A 21,046-nucleotide genomic window follows, 5' to 3' on the forward strand; every position below is an offset into this window, starting at 1 on the left:
TGTAGTGGGTGGGAATATAGAAGAAACCCATTGGCTATGAGATGATAATTCTTGAAGCCAGGTAATAAAGGTTCATTACTATTCTTTGTATTTTTGTCTACATTTGGAATTGACTTTCCTATTCCTTACTGCTTTAACCTTGTAATCTTGATTCTTACAGGGAGAGAATTTGTAAACTAAAGTGAGGTCACAAAGAGCAGTTAATGAACGCATCATCACATTCCGATGTGTAGACTTTTTAAACCTGAATCATCTATAAAGCTGAGGGCATCATTTGAAAACACTGACAATTCCTGTTAATTTTCCCTAAATGAAATCATCAAATGCTTTTGTTTTTATTATGGAAAAAAATGTGCTCTGCAACAAAATACCTATGAATTCAAGCACACATCTTTTTCAGTTATATGCTGAATTCTACAACACTTAGGTATTTTGGTGTTTGTACTTCTTCAAAAATCTTTTCCTCAAGATCCTATTGATATGACCAGCTATTCAATTTCTGTGTGTGTTCAGTTTACTGAGTGAGGTAAAACCAACAACATTTTGTTGATTGTTCATTTTTTTTTAAAGATTTTATTTATTCATTTGAGAGAGAGGCAGAGAGAACACAAGCAGGGGGAGAGGTAGAAGGAGAAGCAGACTCCCCGCTGAGCAGGGAGCCCGATGCGGGGCTTGAGCCCAGGACCCTGGGATCATGACCGGAGCTGAAGGCAGTCACTTAACCGACTGAGCCACCGAGGCGCCCCTCTTTCTTTTTTAAAATAGATTTTATGAAGTCCAGAGCAGAAACCTTTTTTTTTTTTTTTTTTTTAATTTGACAGAGAGAGAGAGCACAAGCAGGGGGAGCAGGAGAGGGAGAAGCAGGCTTCCCCACTGAACAGGTAGCCTGATGTAGGGCTGGATCCCAGGATGCTGGTATCATGACCTGAGCTGAAGGCAGACATTTAACTGACTGAGCCACCCAGGTACCCCAGTTCCTGGATATATTTTGGATGGTAGAATAAATATCTTCCTGGTGTGTGGGTTTTGAAGAGTCAAGGATAACTCCCATGTTTTCGGTCTGAGGAACTGGAAGGATGAAACTTCCGATGCCTGAGATGGGAGAGTACTGGGAGAGATTTGGGGGTGGAGGTAGGGACTGGAACCAGTCACTGAGGAATGAGTGGAGATGGAGAAGTCCAAGAGTTGACCCCTGGAGCAGGTAACATTAAAAGATTTGAGAGAACAGCAGGAACCAGAATAGACTGAGTAGCAACCATCGAGGTAGAAAGAAAACTGAGTGTGGTGTCCTTGGAAGCCAAGTGAAGAATATTTATCAAGGAAGAGGGAGGGATTAAATGTATCATATGCTGCTGATAGGAAAAGAAAGATTAAGCTCAAAAGTGACCAGTAGATTTAGTAAGGTGGTGACCTTGAGAATAGTGGTGGTGGTGTTAAAAGTGGGGTGCTGGCAAAATCTGGACTGGAGTGAGCTGAAGAAACAAGGAAGAGGAATTGGGAGACAGAAGAGATCTTCGGGGGCTATATCCCAATAAAAGACAAAGCAGTAAGACAAACAGCACACTAATTGTGGCCAAGAACTTTTTTTTTTAATGGGAGAAGTACCAGCATATTTGTGTGCTGGGAGAAATGATCCAGTGAGGGAAAATTTGAGCATGGAGAGATGGGCAACCACTAATGTGAGGTCTTTGACAGGTGAGAGTCACACAGGAAAGACAGAATTAGATTTTCATTTACACAAATATTCGTTGAACTTGTGCTAAGTACAAGGAACTGAGGATCCCAAGTGAAAAAGACAAAGTTCATGCTTTTATGGAGGTTTATCAAATAGTGAGGGAGATGGGGAAGTCCTTAACTGAATGACAGCCCTTTAAATATTTAAAGTTCTGTTTTTCCTTCAATGGTTAAAGATACTCAATTTCTTTAACCATTACTTATGTGGCATGGTCTTCCCAGTGCTCACACCCTTCTAAACTGGTGCTCTTTAGATGGTCAATGTTCTCCTCAAAGTGTTGTGCCCAGAACAGGATACAGTGTTCCAGACATGATTTAACAAATTCAGTATCAAATTAAGAGAGATTAGTTTCTTATTTTACATGAACTGCTACAAAGCCAGGTCTCCTCTAGTGTCCACTCCTTAAAGAGAGTAGATGATTATGGTAAAAAGCTCAAACAGTGCAGAAAGGCATGAAGTAGACAGTAGGTCTCTTGATTCATACCTCAGAGATTATCATTTTTTTTTTTTTAAGATTTATTTGAGAGAGAGAAAACGAGTGGGGGGGGGAGGGGCAGAGGAAAAGGGAAAAGCAGAGTCCCCGCTGAGCAGGGAGCCCAACACTGGGCTTGATCCCAGCACCCTGGGATCATGACCTGGGCCGAAGGCAGATGCTTAACCATCTGAGCCACTCAGGCGCCCCTATTACTAAGCTGCTTTTTTTTTTTTTTTAATTTTATTTATTTATTTGACAGAGAGACAGCAAAGAGAGAGAACACAAGCAGGGGGAGTGGGAGAGGGAGAAGCAGACTTCCCACGGAGTGGGGAGCCCGATGTGGGGCTCGATCCCAGGACCCTGGGATCATGACCTGAGCCGAAGGCAGACGCTTAACGACTGAGCCACCCAGGTGCCCCTATTACTAAGCTTCTTACCAGAAACTTCTTATGAACAGAAAGCATAAATATGCTATCCGCACACCTGAACTGCGTTATTTTACTTCATGTATTTTTCTGATTTCCACTTAATTCCATACTGGCGCATAAAGATAATGCATCATTTATTTGTATTGATGCACCTTATTTAGATGCCACCATTGAGAATTTTAGCCATTCCTAAGCTTTTGCCTATTATAAACAACTCCAGGATGCACTGGGGCTAGTGTGCAAAACATCTCAGGTCTCAAATATAACCCTGGTATTCCAGCCTTCTCCATCTTTTTTTGGTTAACACTCTACATATGAACTATTCTGGTTCATCCACAAAATTATGAAAAACAATGCATTACCAATAACATTTTCTAAGTAGATGCAAATGCACTTATCAGTAACTTGGCACTCTTCCAAAGGGCTAAGTCACTAAGCTACAACTTTCCATTATGCCCATAATCCACTGGGTTAACTCTGAAATACTCAAACTGATCACCGTTTACTTAATTTTATAGCTTAAAAAAAAAAAAAGTGAAAGATGATGTAAGTAAAAAGCAATCCAGGAAGAAATGGTCAGCAAAGTCCTCAAGAATGAGGTGTCTGGAAGAATACATTGGCTTTGTATAAGGAGTGGCTGACGGGTAACAACAACAGAAGAGAAGTATACTCCATATGAGAAGTCTGAAAATGAGGTTGCTAGAAAAGGTTATTGAATCAAGAGACACCCCTGAAAGCTGCTGGGGCAGAACTGTACTTTCTGAAGGCAGCAAGAAAAATGCCCACATGTTTTTGCCTTGACATCCTCAGACATGTACTAAGAACGAAGGAAAAAGGTGTATATATAGTATTACAGAGTAGTGGATCAGGGCTTACAGAGTCAGGGAGTTCTGGGTTCAGGTCCGTTATATCATCTGTGTATCTCTAATGTGCAGCCGGGGTTGGATCCCTGCACTGGGGAATTCGAGAATCATAATCCCACGTAACCCAAACAGCTCAATATTAATGCTGGGCGGGGGGGTTAACCACTTTATTTTGTTGTTTACAATTAGCAGCTTATTATCTCGAGGACAGTCTCCTAGACACAAACACAGACTTTACAGATTCTTTAAACAGACAAGCTACATGACTAAAGGACCCAGTAACAGGCCACAGTGAATAGTAGTATCTCTGAGGGAAAAAAAGGCTCTCCCTGCGAGAGAAAACAAAACACACTCCTATAAAATGAACAACAAAAAGAGAAAGAAGCAAGCTTCCGTTTTATGAAAAATTCCAAACCATTAACTCATGTAAAATAATTCATCGACTCATAAAAAGTAGAAACAAAGGTCAATTATTAATTTTAAAAATACCTGACACACGAGCATGTGTGTCTGTAGTCTCTTACAGAGTTTCAGACTCTCTGAGGATTAAACACCCAGTTATTCTCAAGTTGTTGCAGGCCCAAGTATTGTTCTCACTGTACAGTTATTAATGATCCTCTTTTTTAATACAATGAAGACAGAACCCAAACAGAACTCCTCTTAGAACTACCATCTTAAACTTTGCTTCACATCAGTTGTTTTCAAGAACTGGATCTTTTTATTTTTAAGACAACTTTATTATTTGATTATATTCATTGTAGAAAAACGTGAAGACACAGAAAAATAGAAAATTAAAATGATTCAGTGACCCAACCCCAAATACAGTAACAAAAGATTATATATCCATTTCTGGTCTTTTTGTACATTAATGTAGAACTTTAAAACAAAATTAGCAGTGGAAAATGTGTGCGATATATCCTTTCTTCCTTTCATATTATAGAGCAGCCATTTCTTTAGGACATTAAATATTATGTGAAAACATGATCCTCAGTTGACTGCTCCACAATCCAATTAGAAGTAGGCCGTAATTTACCTCCAACTGTTGGATATTCAGATTGTTCTGAATATTTACTATTATAACTAATGGTATATTAGACATCCTTCTTTATACATAATTCTTTGTATCTCTGATAATTTTTTAAAGATAAATTCCTAGGAGTAGCGTAACCAGCACAAAGGGTCTAAGTATTTTTAAGCCTTTGATACATTTTAGCAAACTGCCCTCCAAAAAGACTGTACAAATTTATAGTCACACCAATAAACAGCCTAAGAATTCCCATTTCTTCTTCATATTTCCTTGGTAACATAGGGAACTGGATGTTACCTCCCACCCTTTATTATTACAAATTTACTGGGGGAAGGATAAATGGGGTCTAATCTTTTTTTCTAAAGTGTCAGAATTTTTCCACATGTTCATTGGTCATTTTCTGAAGCAGCCTAAGCCTTCTAGAAGGCATCTCTGATAAGTGCATGTCTTCTTGTCTTATCATGTTCTTCTCCTTAACAGGTGAGGGCATGAGAGCTGCATGTCTTTTCCATGTTTTTTCCAAGTTAAGCTGAAATTTCTCAAATGGCTGAAATTAGAAAGTCTTCTTGTCTCCTAGGCAGCAGTGCTCGTTTAATGTCTTGGTAATAAAACAGAAAACTGGGCCATATTCTAAAAGGAAGAAAACAGGCACAGTTAACCAAGCATTTGCTATAGGAAGTGATTCTGAAGATCAGGATAATCACCAGGAGTACTTACAAAAAACCAGATTTTGATTTCAGAGACCAAGGACTCACGGTATACACACTTTCAGTAAACTCCCCAGGAAATTTTCCTGTTCACCAAACCTTAAAACCAACCAACCAGGTGTGGGACTTGCGACATCGCCCCTAACTCTTAATTCCTCTCTCTCCTTTCTTGTAAAGTGAGTAGTGCTTATCTCAAGAAGGCTGTTCAGATTCTCCTGGACCTCCGGCCCCTTGCACATCCACTAGGATACATTTTATACACCAACCTCCAGCCTGGATTAATGTAAATCAACCTCTGTCATTAACCTTATCCCACTGGAAAAAAAATCCTTGAAATCTTAGTACATTAGTATCTCTAAACCTAATAGGATCATCTTCATCACTGCAAGTCTTATCTATCTTTGTAAACCACAGCTGGCCACACAGTGGGTGCTGAGTGTTTCTGAAATGAATGAGTGAATGGACGATACACACCTCAGTGTAGAGGGGACTGAACACGCTACCCCAGAATAAGGGGTTATTAGTAGGGTGTTCCTTAATGCGACAGAATGGAGGCCATGATTCTCAGTATCATCTAGAGCAGCAATTCTTCATTTTCTTTCTTTAGATCATGTATCTCTTTGAGAATCTGAGGAAAGCTACACATATTAACTCTCTTTAAAAATGCATCCATACAGAAGCACACTATTTTTACATACTTCCAGAAACTTCACAGAAGGAGCACATGGATTTCTACCATCCTAGCATTTTTTTACTTAAAAATGAAGCTGAAATAATACATTTATTGCTTGAGAAATTATCTTCAAATTCAAAAGACTATGGTCAAATGGGGTCAGTTGGAAAACCTAAAACAAAACAAAACAAAACAAACCCCCAAACAAAAGAACAACCCATCACATGTTGCCAGTGACATTAGCCTCTGCAGCAGCAGAAGTATGAGTCATACTTCCCATAATCAATAGCGTGCTTATTTAGACAAGCTAACGTCCTCCTGTTCCTGTTGCCCTGCACTCAGGGAAATGTAACGGTTTCCACTTGAAACGGACTTTCCTCAATTCTTAGAAATTAATTTGTTTCACATTCATAATAAAGGCTTGCCTGTATTTCAGTTATGATGCGAACTTCATGGGGGAAAGAGGGGCTATCATTTACTCATTAAAGAACATTTAGCTCCTCCTAGGTATAGAGGTTGAAACCAACACATGTGTTTCCTGTCCCTTATGGGCTTAAAGTCTGGTGGGAAAAAAATGGAATACAAGTTCCAATATTCCTGACTTTGCCAGTGCGTAGGGCGGAGAGAAAAACCTGTTACAGGGGTGAGTACTGCAGCCTGCCGTATCTGCTTGCAAGAACAGGCCCTGTGTATCTCTCAGGGGTTTTGTACAGATAGCTGGAAACCGGCTGGGCTGGAGCACTTCCACCATGCACACGGTATCCACTAAAATCATGGCTCCTCAATGCCCAGCAGCTATCAGTCACTGACCACCACATAGTGTCTTCACCACACTAAAATTGTGGCTCTCATTCCAGAGCTCCTTAGGGGTAGCAGGTCAGGTAGGGAGGGCTTTTATCAACTTTTCAAATCCTCTCTCAACTACTTGTCATAAGACCCAAGAGTATAGGTATGAGCTAGACCTTAGGACATGCTAGCCACCTTCTCTGGATACTAGGGGAATGTAATATCCAATCGATTTGAGGCAACTCCTTATCCAGTGTGGCTAGTCAAGAGAGTCACAAAATGTCCAAATAAAAATCATGCGTCTCTGAGCTTAGCACTCAGTTTAAATTATATTCTGGGAATTACTACTAGAGTTGAAAAGCTACCAGTCTACAACCCATCCCATGTTTATCATTAATCACTGTCTTAGTCTGATACAACATCAACACTAAGTAGACATTCCCTGGCACTGTTTTGGTATTGCTATTAGTATTTTGGCTTTAAAGGCTGCCAACACTTTGCCTGGGTCTGCCAAAGAGCAAACCGCTTTGTCAGCAATGTAAGCCACGTACAGAACAAGCACTATCAACCTTCTGAAGTATGACTTAGGGATACCCTGCAAAGCATGACAATGTTAAGAGCCTGGCAGACGAGATACTAAAACTCTCACCACCTGAACTTTCAACAGTCTTGCATTACTCGCCAAAATATGTAACTACTCAATTTCACAATGGTTAGTATGGTAGTAAAGAGCATGAAAACTTGTAGAGAACTTCTAGACTAGTATAAAACACACAATGAGCTGGACCAAGGATGAAATGCAAGTAAGAGAAAAAGGCAGCTGACGGTCTATGGAAGCATCTGCTTGCAGATGGCTGAGGGTACTTACCTTCAGGTTATGGAGGGTTTCTGACCATTCCATGGACCCTATCTGAGGTATGGTAGTGAGGAGTAAACTTTTGGCTTTATTGGCATTTTCTTTCAGGGTCTTTAAGACCCGGTCCACCGAAACCTAGAAAAACAGCACAGGATGTTACGAGCAATTTACAATCCCACTGCTCTCCGCAGAACATTTTCCTGAGTTCCTACCTGATCTATAAAGTCAGTTTATTCCAATTCCAATCCCCTGAGCACCAGCTCTGCATTTTTCAAGGCAGGCTCGTTCCCGGGGTGGGGGCAGGGGGGGTGCCTTGGAGAAACCCAATGACATCTCTGAAAAGCACTGCTGTTTTCAATATAATGTCTGAGAAACTATCTCAGATGTATAATGTGTTAGCATGGTCTGGAAAGATGTGGCTAATTCTCCTCACATCCACAGTAAAATGGATTCCAGTCTTAAAATTGTTTCCACACTGGCTCACCAATCACAAGATAAGCACATTGCTCTTTAGAGAAGTCTTCGAGCTAATAAAGAGAAATGCTGGAATCAGAGTATCATCATTTCTACAGCTCCCAATAAATTAATGGATGGGCGGCTAACATCACAGAACAACAAAAAAATCCCAAACCGAACAAACAATCCACTTTAATGAGCTTCCTGACAGGAAAACTAAACACTGGTTTTGACATCTGAATTGGATGAACTCTCTGGAACCAGCTGTCAGTTTACAGAAAATACAGACGACAGAGAAATCTGTCAAACTACCCCCAAGGAGATGATTTCAGTGATCCAGAAAATTTCCTATGGGAAACTCTACAGGACAGATGACCTAGTTTCTTTTCAGAACACTTGGAAGTAAAAAATTGTGATATTTGAGATAGCTAGAAACGTGAACTGTGCTTCGATATATTAAGGAATTACTGTTGGAATGTGACAGTGATAATGGGGTTATGTTAGATGTTTATGGATAAAATCATGGATCAGAGTCCAGATGAAATATAATTGGTCCTAAGCTGATATGTTTATAGTTGAAGCTGCATGTTGATTTACAAAAGCTCATACCGTCGTCGACTTTTGTATATGACTGAAATTGCTTCATAAGGATGTTGAAAAAAAAGTTGTGAATGTAAAATGATCAGAGGTGGAGTACTCGTCACACCTCACTATACTTAGAGAGTATCTGAGGTTCAGGGGCACAAAGATTACACCTTTCTTTCTATTTCCTGGAGTTTATATAAAGTCCCACAAACACTGAGGTGTGTTCAGAAAAAACTGATGGGCACTGTAGCAGATGGGAGTCCCACTGCTGTGGGAACACCCTGCAGTGAGCAGCTGGGTGCTCGCAAGTACACGCAGAGGCACGCTTTAAGCAGTCTTCTGATGCAGGCTCATGAAGCATCCAAGAAATTCACCTTATATTTACTTTTTTTCCTTATGCTTTTCCTTTGACTGATATTTCTTTTTTTTTTTAAGATTTTATTTATTTATTTATTTGAGAGCAAGAGAGAGAGCATGAGTGGGGGGGGGAGGGGCAGAAGCAGAGGCAGAAGCAGACTCCCCGCTGAGCAGGGAGCCCGATGTGGGACTCGATCCCAGGACCTTGAGATCATGACCCGAGCTGAAGGCAGACAGTTAACCTTCCTTTGACTGATATTTCTATACAGACTCTGATTGCTCTTTTCTCGTCCCAAAATGCCTGTTCTACTAACCTCCTCACAGTAAAATCTAACCCTCTGTTGAATGCCCAGATCAAATGTCCAGTTTTCTTCTCAAACATTTCTGCGCCACCCCCCTGCATCATAGCTGGCATGTGATGACCGCCTTCTCAGGAGCCAGCTCTATAGGGGCTGCTCTACGTATCGAATTTGGTTTCACTCTCCCAGAAACCCCGCAAGGTAAGAACTGTAAGTAAACAACCTCCACCCCTCACCTCTGGCTCCATCCCACAGAAGAGTAAATGGATCAACGAACTTGCCCCGTGTTACAAGGAAGTGGAGTAACAGGAATCTGAAGGTGGGTATAGGCAACTCGAAAATCTTTGTACCAGGCCACACTGCACGTCTGGTTTAAAGCAGGGTGACACACACGGCTGGCTGAGGATGCGATTTTCGCCTGTGCTTTTCTTGTGGCATTTAGCATTATCTGCCTTCATGCCTTACCACTTACACACGGCTTAGCGTCTCTGCTTTCAACTCAAGGGGCTCTAACTGCCTGCTTTCCAAATCTCATGTAGTAAAGGAAAGCACCACGTGCTCTGCAGGGGAGACAGATGTTTCTAGACTGAGCAGAAAGCCACAGGCAGGAAGCAACCTGCTCTCGGGGAGCGGCAGAGACTGGAGCCTCCTGCTAATTGGAGGCTGCTTCTCACCACCATGAGGCTGAGCTGTCCCTTAGGTGACCAGAGCTGCCAAGTCAGAGATTATGCTGTGTCAGGATCTGGAAGTTTCTTGCACACAAAATATCCTAGTAGTTAGCAACGGTTTATTACACTGAGGAGTCGGGACAAGGTACTCACACAAAACAAAGAACCTGTGTTCAAGTACAACCCAAACTCCATATACACAGATGGACTGACAGCAAGGGTACCTTACTGTCTTCCATGACAATGGACAGCACGACAAGCAGCTCTGAGACGGTGGGAAGGGTCATCTTGGAGAAGAGGTCACCTCCCATAAATGTGCTCCCAACAGCCACCCCTGCACTTGTTCACTTTAAAACCCCTTGACTGTAATTTTGTCCCTTTCTCCATTTTAAATATTTTTATTTATTTATTTGAGAGAGAGAGCGTGCACACAAGCAGAGGGTGGGGCAGAGGGCGAGGGAGAGAGAGAATCTCTAGCAGACTACATGCTGAGCGGCAAGCCTGATGTGGGGCTCGATCCCATGATCCTGAGATCATGACCCGAGCTGCAATTAAGAGTCAGACGCTCAACCGAGTCACCCAGGTGCCCCCCTTCCCTTTCTCTATTTTAAAATGAGACAGGGAGGGGAAGAATGAAGCGGGGGAAATCGGAGGGGTAGACGAACCATGAGAGACGATGGACTCTGAAAAACGAACTGAGGGTTCTAGAGGGGAGGGGGGTGGGAGGATGGGTTAGCCTGGGGGTGGGTATTGAGGAGGGCACATTCTGCATGGAGCACTGGGTGTTGTGCACAAACAATGAATCATGGAACACTTCATCTAAAACTAATGATGTAATGTATGGGGATTAACATAAGAATAAAAAAATAAATTAATTAATTAATTAAAATGAGACAGGGGATAAGACAAATGATCCAGTTTCTTCAAGTGAAATGCCAGGAGTGAAAAGACAGGGGAATATTAGATGAAAAGAGATTTAAGAGGCAGATCATTTAAATGCAATATGTGGATTATAAGGGACCCTGATCTGAACGGTTATATGAGACAAGGAAAATGTAAACAGTCTGGACATTTGGTTACGCTAAGGAATTAATATTTTTTGGTACAATAGTGGTATTGTAGTTATTTTGTTATTATTTTTTTTAAAAGATTTTATTTATTTGACAGAGAGAGACACAGCGAGAGAGGGAACACAAGCAGGGGGAGTGGGAGAGGGAGAAGCAGGCTTCCCGCGGAGCACGGAGCCCGATGTGGGACTCGATCCCAGGACCCTGGGATCATGACCTGAGCCGAAGGCAGACGCTTAACGACTGAGCCACCCAGGCGCCTATTATTATTATTTTTTTTTTTTAAAAAGGCCTTCTGGAAAAATATTTACTTCAAGAGGGAAGTGAGTAGGAACATACACAGGACACAAGACTGGCTGTGGCTGGTAAAGCTACATGATGGGTAACTGGGGGTTCATTATACTAGCCTCTCTCCTTTTGCCAATGTTGGAAGTTTTCCACAGCGAGCATATTTATTCTGGAAGCCTGACTGAAGTGGTCAGTGTCTTCACATACCAGCTGGACCTCGCTGTCTTTCCTGCCCAGAACCCCTCACTGACCTTCCCTCTGAAATATGTACATAGTCTACACGGTGCTGCCTCCCTCCCTCCCTCCCTCCCTCCACTCCCCGCCAAGCGGGCCTGTCTTTCCCACCACCCTTCCACCGGAAAGGCCTCCCAGACTTCAAATCTTGGGTTGGGCCAACTGGGTATGTGGTTCTCACCACACTATCTCTTTATAACCCTGAGCTTTCTTACACTGGTTGGCTTGATCTCTGCACCCCCTTGCCCCCCCAAAGGCCTCAGAATATTCACTCCTCACAGGCTTGTCTGTCGGCTGTCATATTCCTACACCAACAGCATGCAGTCGTGGTAGGTTCAACAGACAGGTATGAATATAGAGGCCTCTTACCAGGCAGAGGTAATAGGTCTTTCCCTTTGAAAACACAAATAACCAGTAGCACAGGATAAGGAAATTAGAACCCAAACACACTTTCATCCTTAAAACAAGGCCCAAGTCTCCATATGATTCGCACCACACCTACATGTCCACAATTACTGTTTATCCGTGGATAAAAGTGTCTTTTTCTTCTCTGTGGAGATCTTTGTTTGTATCTTCCAACGAGAACTATAAAGAAAATACCTGACCACATACAGAGCTGACTTTAAAACCTGGCAGAAAGGCATTTTCCGGAAGGAATATAGTAGAACAAATGGTGAAGACACTCTCTCAAAGGCTCCCACGGGGCTTTACATGTTGGGAAGAGAATTCCACCTACCGCTTCCTCGTGCTCCTTCCAGCAGTCATAATCTGTTGCCATGGCAATACTCGCATAGCAAATCCCAGCCTCCTTAGCGAGAACCACCTCTGGAACCGTGGTCATGTTGATAACATCCGCCCCCCAGGTGCGGAACATAAAGCTTTCTGCCCGGGAGCTAAAACGAGGTCCCTCGATTGTGACCACTGTGCCTTTTGAGTGGCACCGGAGTCCTAACTTTTTAGCAGTCTCTATGAGGACCTAGAAAACAAAGAACCACACACTCAGAAAATACAAACATGAGTTAACAGCTTACTATTTTGTTTTTTTTCCCCCTGATGTTTGCCAAGTTAATTACTTCAAGATTCTTACTACAAATGGCTAGTACCTGCAGGCCCCCAGACAGAGCCTGGAAGATCTAGATCCGAACCCCCTCACATAACCCTGTTCCCCCGGCCCCTTGCACACACAGCTTACAGCTACCAGAGCGAACAGTGAGCTTCTTCTCTACGCCAGGCATTTGTTTATACTCATTTCACTTATTTCTTAACAGCTTGAAGAAGACTAAGCTGGGTTGCGAACATGGACTTGAGTCTGAGCCCTTCACCCTCCAGGGTGAGCTATGGTGCCGATCCTATTCACATCTCCTCAAAGACATGCTGAGAACAGTTTCCAAGCTCTTTCACACAAAATCTGAAGACTTTCAGAGAAGCTTTTTTTGGTTAGAAAATGATTTCTGGGGTACCTGGGTGGCTCAGCTGGTTAAGCGGCTAACTCATAATCTTGGCTCAGGTCATGATCTCAGGGTTATGAGATCGAGCCCTGTGGCTGGCTCCGAACTGGGTGTGGAGCCTGCTTAAGATTCTCTCTCCCTCTCCCCACCTCCAAAAAAAGGGAAAGTGATTTCTTCATAATCTCTTTTGCCTGTTGTCTCTCCCAAAAACAAAACCAGAACGGGGATGTGCTGGTTTTTTCTCTCTAGGGATAAACTTATCATGGCATCTTACTTTAATGGCAAGGCCACACATGGGTTTTAAAAACATTATTTAAAAGTTTGATCACTTTTTCCAGTGACTAATTAATAACACACATCTAATCCTCAAGTTATTAATTTCTAGCCTGTGTTTCAACATTCCTTTTTAATTAAAAAAAATTAACTGTTAACCCACTTAAGCACTGCCAAAACTTCACTTAATTTTTGTATGTTTTCATTTTCTCATCTGTAAAATGGGAATAATGAGATTATATTACAGAAGTACGGTGAGGATTAAATGAGCTAAGGAATAATACAGCACAGAATTGTGTTGGGCACACTTTAAAACACTGGATACAAGCTAAATCAGTCTTCTAACAATTACTAACACTGGCACCTTCTACCCTTGTTTGCCAAGTAACTGGCACAGACTCCTGGGGTGCTTTATATATAAAGCGGTGTGACTCAGTGTCAATAAAGGCTCCAATTCAGGCCAAAGTCTAGCCTGCACATGCTGGAACCACATAAGCAAATTAACCTGTTTCTCTAAAAATAATTTTCATTATGCTATAGCAATGGGAGAAAGAATTTTAATAAGAGCCTTGGCAACACCAAATTTAGAAGCGTGACAAGTCACAATGAATAGTTGATATTATATCATGTTTGTTTATACTACATATGCTGAAAATAAGATTATGCTTAATAAAAACTTTCCCCTCGAGTACAGGTTATACATTCGAGGGCCTAAATCACTCTTCCTTCACCTCTACCTCTCCCACCCCCAAATTAAAATATAGCCAGCCCAGTCCCATCTTCATTAAATGTCTTTTAAAATCCTGAATAACCAAGCTGTGTATCTTGGCCAAACTTCAGTATTTCCAGAAATGACTGGAGGAATATCATAACTACCTTGTACACTGGACTGCGGCATGTTAAGTTCTCATGTCACCCTGGGAGGGGGGTGCCATGATGGTGAGGAGGAGGAAGTGAAGGATTATGGATGCGGACCAGCCACAGAGACAGACCCTGGGGTCTCAGTCACTTGAACCAGCACTTTGCACCCCCACAACCACAAGAACGGACAACTCCAACATGATGTACCAGCAACCAGCAATACAAACCACAGGCTGAGAGATCTCTGGGTCTGAGGCAAAGATGCTTTCATTTGCATGTTCTGAGCAATGATAATGGAACTCCTGAATCTACCACCATCCTTCAAATGTATTAGCAATATTAGATCACCAAGCTAAATATATTTTATGTGTCCAGACTTTGAAAGACTGTGCTTCTGATTACCTCCTAAAATGACTAGAGGTGAAAATATTTTGGGGGTAGAAGTGACATGGGACAAAATATTAACCCCACATATGTGACAAATGTTTTTTCTACCCATGTTCTAGCGAACCAGTTCACCTCCCCAAGGGAAACCACCAGTTTCTTTGGGTCAATTTTCTAAAGATTTTATTTATTTTTATTTATTTGACACATAGTGAGAGAGAGAGCACAAGCAGGGAGAGCGGCAGGCAGAGGGAGAGGGAGAAGAAGGCTCTCCACTGACTGAGCAGGGAGCCCGATGCAGGGCTCAATCCCAGGATCCTGGGATCACGACCTGAGCCAAAGGCAGATGCTTAACCGACTCAGCCACCCAGGCGCCCCTCTTTGGGTCAATTTTCTAAAAACACTCTATCTGCAGGTTAATATTGTCATATTTACCTCTTTATATGTAACACAGGTGGCGGAAATCTTGTTCACCACTTGACAATTCACCTTGACAATCCTTCCTCATCCGTACATGAAAGGTCATGTGAATGTTTTAAGTTAAAGTGATAATTGCCAAGGGGCAGCACCATCTACTCTATATTTCTGGACAATATTTACAAATCTCTTTCAGAGTATGTAGGAATAAAGTTATATGCCAAGGCTTATTTTTCCCATTTTCCTTTTTTTTTTTTAATTATTTATTTGACACAGAGAGAGAGAGAGAGAGCACAAGCACAAGCAGGGGGAGCAGGAGAGGCAGAGGGAGAAGCAGACTCCCCACTGAGCAGGGAGCCCGATGTGGGGCTCGATCCCAGGACCCTGGGATCATGACCCGAGCCGAAGGCAGACGCTTAATGACTGAGCCACCCAGGCGCCCCATTTCCCATTTTCTTAAACCGCCTTTCCTAGCATTCCTTTAGTCTTACATGGGGCAGGGAGGGGTCCCCTGGCTTGGCCAGACCAAGAATAGCTGAGTTAATGTTGGCTCAAGGGAGGCTAAACTCTGTTACTGGAAACGGTCTCCAACTGCTGATCGCCAAGCCACCACATGAGCGTGTATTCTGTATACATCATTAGTTCATTAGTATTTATTTCCCCTACCCTATCTCTACTGCTAGTACCTGAATTCAGTGTTTTCTGTGGGACACGACCTCAGGCCTATTCTCTCCCTGGTCTATTTCTTCCCAAGCTCTCCCCATTTTGAAATGGACAAGAATCTTATATATATCTTATTACCCCTGGAAAGCAAATTTATTATGTGGACAGATCTGCGTTTCAGAGAGAAGACTAGCAGCAACGTTTTGGTATATTCTACTGATAACTACTTGGAAACATACACATCCCCAAAACCCAAATACACACTTAACCTGCCATTTTTTTTTAAACAAATAAAAAGTGTATTTTCACACAAATCAGAGAGAATCAACAAGCAGTGGTATATCTGAAATGGCTCCCCCTGACTCCTGGCTTCAGATTCTGGATTTTTGTTTAAGACCACTGTGAGGTTAAGGAGCCCTTGCTGTAAACTGTAAGGAAACTACTTTTATACAATTACACGGGGCTGAACATAAAAGCTGCAATAAATCTACTTTCCATATGCAGGTGTTAAAATTATCTGAATGAGTAAAATGCTTCCGTACTTCCACTAAAGGGCTAGCCACTTAGTTCTAAGATTTTACTGTAATCCTGGAGAGGAGGCTGGACAGTAACAGCCAACCTCACCTCAAAGGCCAATGATGCCAATCTGACAATTTACAGATGATCAAAAACTGAATTCGTAAAAGCAGTTGTTGGATGTCTCGTAACTGACAAGGATAGCTCAAAGCACTTTATAAATAATGACTCACTCGTTTATCCTTCCCACAGTGCTGTGAGGTTCATGTACCATTACCTTCATTTTCCAAATGAGGAAACTAAGGCCCAAGGGCATTAAGTAACTTGTCCAACAAGACACAACTATTAAGCACAAGAGCAGAGATCTGATCCCAAGTAATCTTTTTTCAGACTGTACACTCTGGACTAATACGCTAAATGATTTAAAAGGTATTCTGATAGCAAAATCAAAACCTATAAAAAAGGCAGGTTGCACGTCTGAGTGACTCAGCTTATCGATGACTGAGAGCAGCGGAGGCAGTACTAACAAAGGGAAAGTCTTCTAGAAACCTTGCAGAAGAAGCACACTGGAGAGGGGAAGAGGGACTACCTGCTTAGCCAATTAATCGAACTCTAGATGCCACCCCAAGCCCTTACGACTTATTTTGGCACACCTTCCAGAAAGACCACAAACCTCTCTCGTTTTGGGGCAGAACGGCTCAGCCACGGGAATATGGCATACTCCTCTGGTACTGGAATGACTTCCATCATAGAAGGTCTGAGGCCTTTTGGTGGTCCTACAAAATAAAGTGGAAAGGTTTTTTTTTTTTTTTTTTAAAAGCCTTCACTCCATCCTCTGGGGGCTGGTGAATCCATGGTACCTAGGTCAATACCTTGGTTCTCACTCCAGAACCGATAGCTCTGGATAAGCTGAAGGCAACTGTTGGAAAAGCTGCTTCAGGATAGTATGTGGCTTTTCTGGCTCTGGGCTGATGTGTGTGGCCTGGTGACTGACAGAACAACCACAGCGGATTGTAAGTACAACTCAACTCTGGGCTCAGGACGCTGGGTAAAACCCTTAAGAAGTCAGTACAGAATTCTCAATCATTGTAGACGTAGACGTACAGTGAACCCCATATATGTCCATTATCTAGATTCAACAATTCAAACTTTGTCAAACTTGCTTCATCTGTTCGTTTTTCCATGGTTGCAAATCTCAGACTTCGTCGTTTCACCCCGACTTCAGATGGACCAAAATATGTGGATTTTTCACTGTAATGTCATGATCACATTTGATAAATATCAATTCCTCCATACCAACTAATACACAGACCAGATGCAAATTTCCCTGATGTCCTCAAAAATGTCCTATTTTTTTTTTTACTTATCTTTTATTTTTTAACTAATGCTTTTTTAGTTTCAAGCTCCAAACAAGGTCCTAACCTTGCATTTGATTGGCCTGTCTCTAATGAGGCTAATTCCCGCCCTCCACCCCCCGACCGTATTTTTTCATGCCTTTGGCCCACTAAAGAAAGCAGCCCTTTGTCCTGCCCCACTTGTGGGACTCTCGTTGCCACCTCATCTAGCTTGTTCCTCTACCCACCGTAATTAGTTCTGAAACCTTAGCTCAACTTCTGGTAGAAGATTTTTGAATCCACAAAAGAAAGGCTAAAATTAACCCAGAGCCAAGTCACCCTGCAATTTTTCACCCAAAGTTTTCAGAATAAAGTACTTTCTGTGTCCTTTATATTGTTCTCAACTTGAACTCATGAGTAATACAGGAAAGAGAGTCTTCATCTTTCCTATGGCGGGGAGGGCCGGCGAGGGACAGCCCAAGGGAAAGCACGGGAAGGTGGGCCACTTCATGTCTGCTTTCGGGAGCAGGAGGGAAGGGAACACCATGGAGAAATACACTGGTTGGATTTATACAGCTGGTGCGTCCACCTACCAAAATTCACCTGTTCCTTCCATCCTGTCACATACTAAACAGTGACCTTAGCCGGCACCAAAGCCACCTAGCTCCATAATGAGGTCTCAGTGCCCTGCAGGGATGAAAACCTAGCCTGGACTCCTCCCAGCCCTCTGTCATATGTGTCTTGGGGGAAGGCCAAGTTAACCCCCAAGCAATTCCAGATGGGGTTGAAGAACAGGTCAAATGGCCGTCCTAGCCCACATAAACAGAGGCTTTCCTCTTTTTGTAAAACTAACCAATAAAATGGGGCCACATACTCCAGCTCTGGCTTGGTATCAGCCTTCCATGAGTCAAATATTAGCAATATCCCCATTTACAACCATGATGAAGTATACGAAAACAGGGCCACAAAAACCTCCAGAAGCAATACCCCCATAAATGTCTATGCACCTTACCTATCTCCGTCCCTCTCTCTTCTCTTTCTACCCCTTCTTTGCCTAATCCCTCCTCTTTGTTCTGAACATCTACCTTAAGACAAAACATGTATTATGCTTTATGTTATGTCACATACACTTGATACTTATTACTACAGTTCATCCCCTCTGTCAAGTGGAACATTTTACATTTTTCTCTTTAAGCGAAGCTCTTTAACTACTAACTACAGGGCTTAGAGCAAACTGCCATATCTGTTCGATTCTCTACTTCCAATCATAAAATGTAGTTCATCCACCCATTTGTACAGGCATCGTGAGGATGAAGCCAACCAAGATGTCCAGACGGCTGCCGGCAGCTCAGAAGCAAGGTCAGGGGCTAGCGACAAACACGGAGCCGGCACCAAGGAGAAGCTACGGCTGAGAAGCGGGGCCTCGGTGCACTCAGCCCTGTAGGGACAAGGGAAGGGCGGAGCCCTGAGGAAGAAAAGACTCTAATACCAACATTTCTAACGGTTTCAGGGCTAAAATCACTATAAACAGCAATACTCCTGTCCAGCATAAAATGATAAGGCATGATTAAGGCTGAATGAAATTCTGACCAAGAGCCACAGGATTTACAATGGGAGGGGATGGAGCACATTTTTTCCCGTAAATACAGTATAGTATGTAAATGTATTTTCTCTTCCTTATGATTTTTTTTTTTTTTTAAGATTTTATTTATTTGACAGAGAGAGACGGCGAGAGAGGGAACACAAGCAGGCGGAGTGGGAGAGGGAGAAGCAGGCTTCCTGCGGAGCAGGGAGCCCGATGCGGGGCTCAATCCCAGGACCCTACGATCATGACCTGAGCCAAAGGCAGACGCTTAACGACTGAGCCACCCAGGCGCCCCATTTACGATTTTCTTAATAACACCTTCTTTTCTGTAGCATACTTTACCATAAGAATATAGGACATAATGCATATAACAAGATAAAATGTGTGTTAATCGACTATGTTATCAGTAAGGCTTCTGGTCAACAGTAGGCTATTAGTTAAGTTTTGGCGAGGTCAAAAGTTATACATGGGTTTTCAACTGAACAGGGGTCAGCACCTTATACAACATGCACAACATGACCCATGTCGTATAAGGGTCAACTGTAATTTGTTACAGCACCTGCAGGACACTAATACACGTGCTTCTGGAGGTTAAGATATAGTCAACCCAGTTATGGCTTCCACAGTAATAAAGAAATGGTGCTGAAGGCCAGCCCCAACTCTTGCTTGATTAGCAAACCCTCCCAGCTAGGCAAGGGGACTGCGAATTTCACTTCCCCATTAGCTTGGGACCCCAGTGGAAAACAGACTCTGGGACTGACTGACTTGGCTGGCTTTACCACTCACTCCGTAACTGTGCCTCAGAGAAAAGTCAATCTGATACAAACTGCACCTCAGTTTGTATCCATTTCCTCATATTTAAAATGGGGAATAAATAATACCACCTACCTTCTAAGGTCGATGTGAAGACTGAATGAGACATGGGAAGCAAGTGCTCAGCACGAGCAACTACTATTTATGGAAAATCTGCTCCTGTACTTCTCATGTGCCCACCTCAGAGCCTGACACATGTAAGGACCCTCAGGTCGAAGGTACCAAAAAACCGCTCGAAGCTATCAAACAGGGACACATACTAAGAGAAGTGAAGTGTGCGTCCGAACCAAAAACTGCCCATGGAAGAGTGAAGGAGGCAAAATTGTGCTGTGTACTGGCAAGAGAGAAGTAAGTTCAAGACTGCTAAGGAGAGAACACGGGGCACTTTCACACACAGAACAGAGAAGACCAGAAAAAGACTGATGGGTAGGTTGTTGAATCAGGTGGTAGACTGACTGGTAGACTCTTGAATCGGCTCTCAGACAGCCATTTGTTAATAATTTCCCTCTGAGGAAAAGCGGAGTTGCAAGCAACAAGGAGAACACGTGTCGTACAGCAGAAACAAATGCAACTGCACATCTCTGAGGAAGCACATGTCCCCAACAAGCCTCAGCATGCAGGAACATGAGTCAATTAACCTACTGGCAAAGCAGGGCCAACGGCCGCTCATAATTAGCATGGTTTTGGGGAAATGATTCTACCCAAGTCACTTAAAAGATACCTGAATAGTAATGTGCATGGACAAACTCAAACTCAGTCTCTAAGAAACCTAAGTAAAACAAAAAATCCTCCCAATCTCTCTTTTCTTTCTTCTTTTTTTAAAGATTTATTTATTTACCCCAAAGAGAAGGGGGGGAGGGACAGAGAGAGAGAGAGAGAGAGAATGTGAGCAGGGAGAGGGAAAGAGAGAATCCTCAAGCAGGCTCCCCACTGAACTCAGAGTCTAATGCAGGGCTCGATCCCACAACCCTGAGATCATGACCTGAGCCAAAATCAAGAGTCAGACCCCCATCTGACTCAGCCACCCAGGTGCCCCCAGTCCCTCTTTTCATTAAAGCCCGGGCTCTGAGGGCAAGTGGAAGTGTTCTCTGTAGCAAGTCATCACGGCCACCACAAATTCGTATTCACACAAATATACAGATAACTGGGCACACCAATGTTAACCGAACCACAGTTAATACAAACAGGAAGCTGAAAACAACCAATTTCCCACTTAGCAGGCAGCTTAAATAAGCCACATTGCCGGCA

At 42.7% G+C, this 21,046-nt stretch overlaps 1 protein-coding gene across 1 annotated transcript in view; it reads right to left on the reverse strand.

The window, feature by feature from the left end:
• Positions 1 to 3,651: 3,651 nt before the first annotated feature.
• Positions 3,652 to 21,046, reverse strand: part of MTAP (methylthioadenosine phosphorylase) — a 45,563-nt gene continuing 28,168 nt past the window's right edge. Inside the window, exons 5-8 of the mRNA XM_035016546.1 lie at positions 16,740 to 16,842; positions 12,241 to 12,480; positions 7,563 to 7,685; positions 3,652 to 5,158 (exon numbers count right to left, since the gene is read on the reverse strand). Coding sequence (XP_034872437.1) covers positions 5,120 to 5,158; positions 7,563 to 7,685; positions 12,241 to 12,480; positions 16,740 to 16,842 — 505 coding nt within the window. The 3' untranslated portion in view covers positions 3,652 to 5,119. The remainder of the gene's footprint in view (positions 5,159 to 7,562; positions 7,686 to 12,240; positions 12,481 to 16,739; positions 16,843 to 21,046) is intronic.

This window comes from Mirounga leonina, unplaced genomic scaffold (genome assembly GCF_011800145.1).
Source record: "Mirounga leonina isolate KUSES-001 unplaced genomic scaffold, KU_Mleo_1.0 Mir_170, whole genome shotgun sequence".
NCBI classification, from domain to species: domain Eukaryota; kingdom Metazoa; phylum Chordata; class Mammalia; order Carnivora; family Phocidae; genus Mirounga; species Mirounga leonina.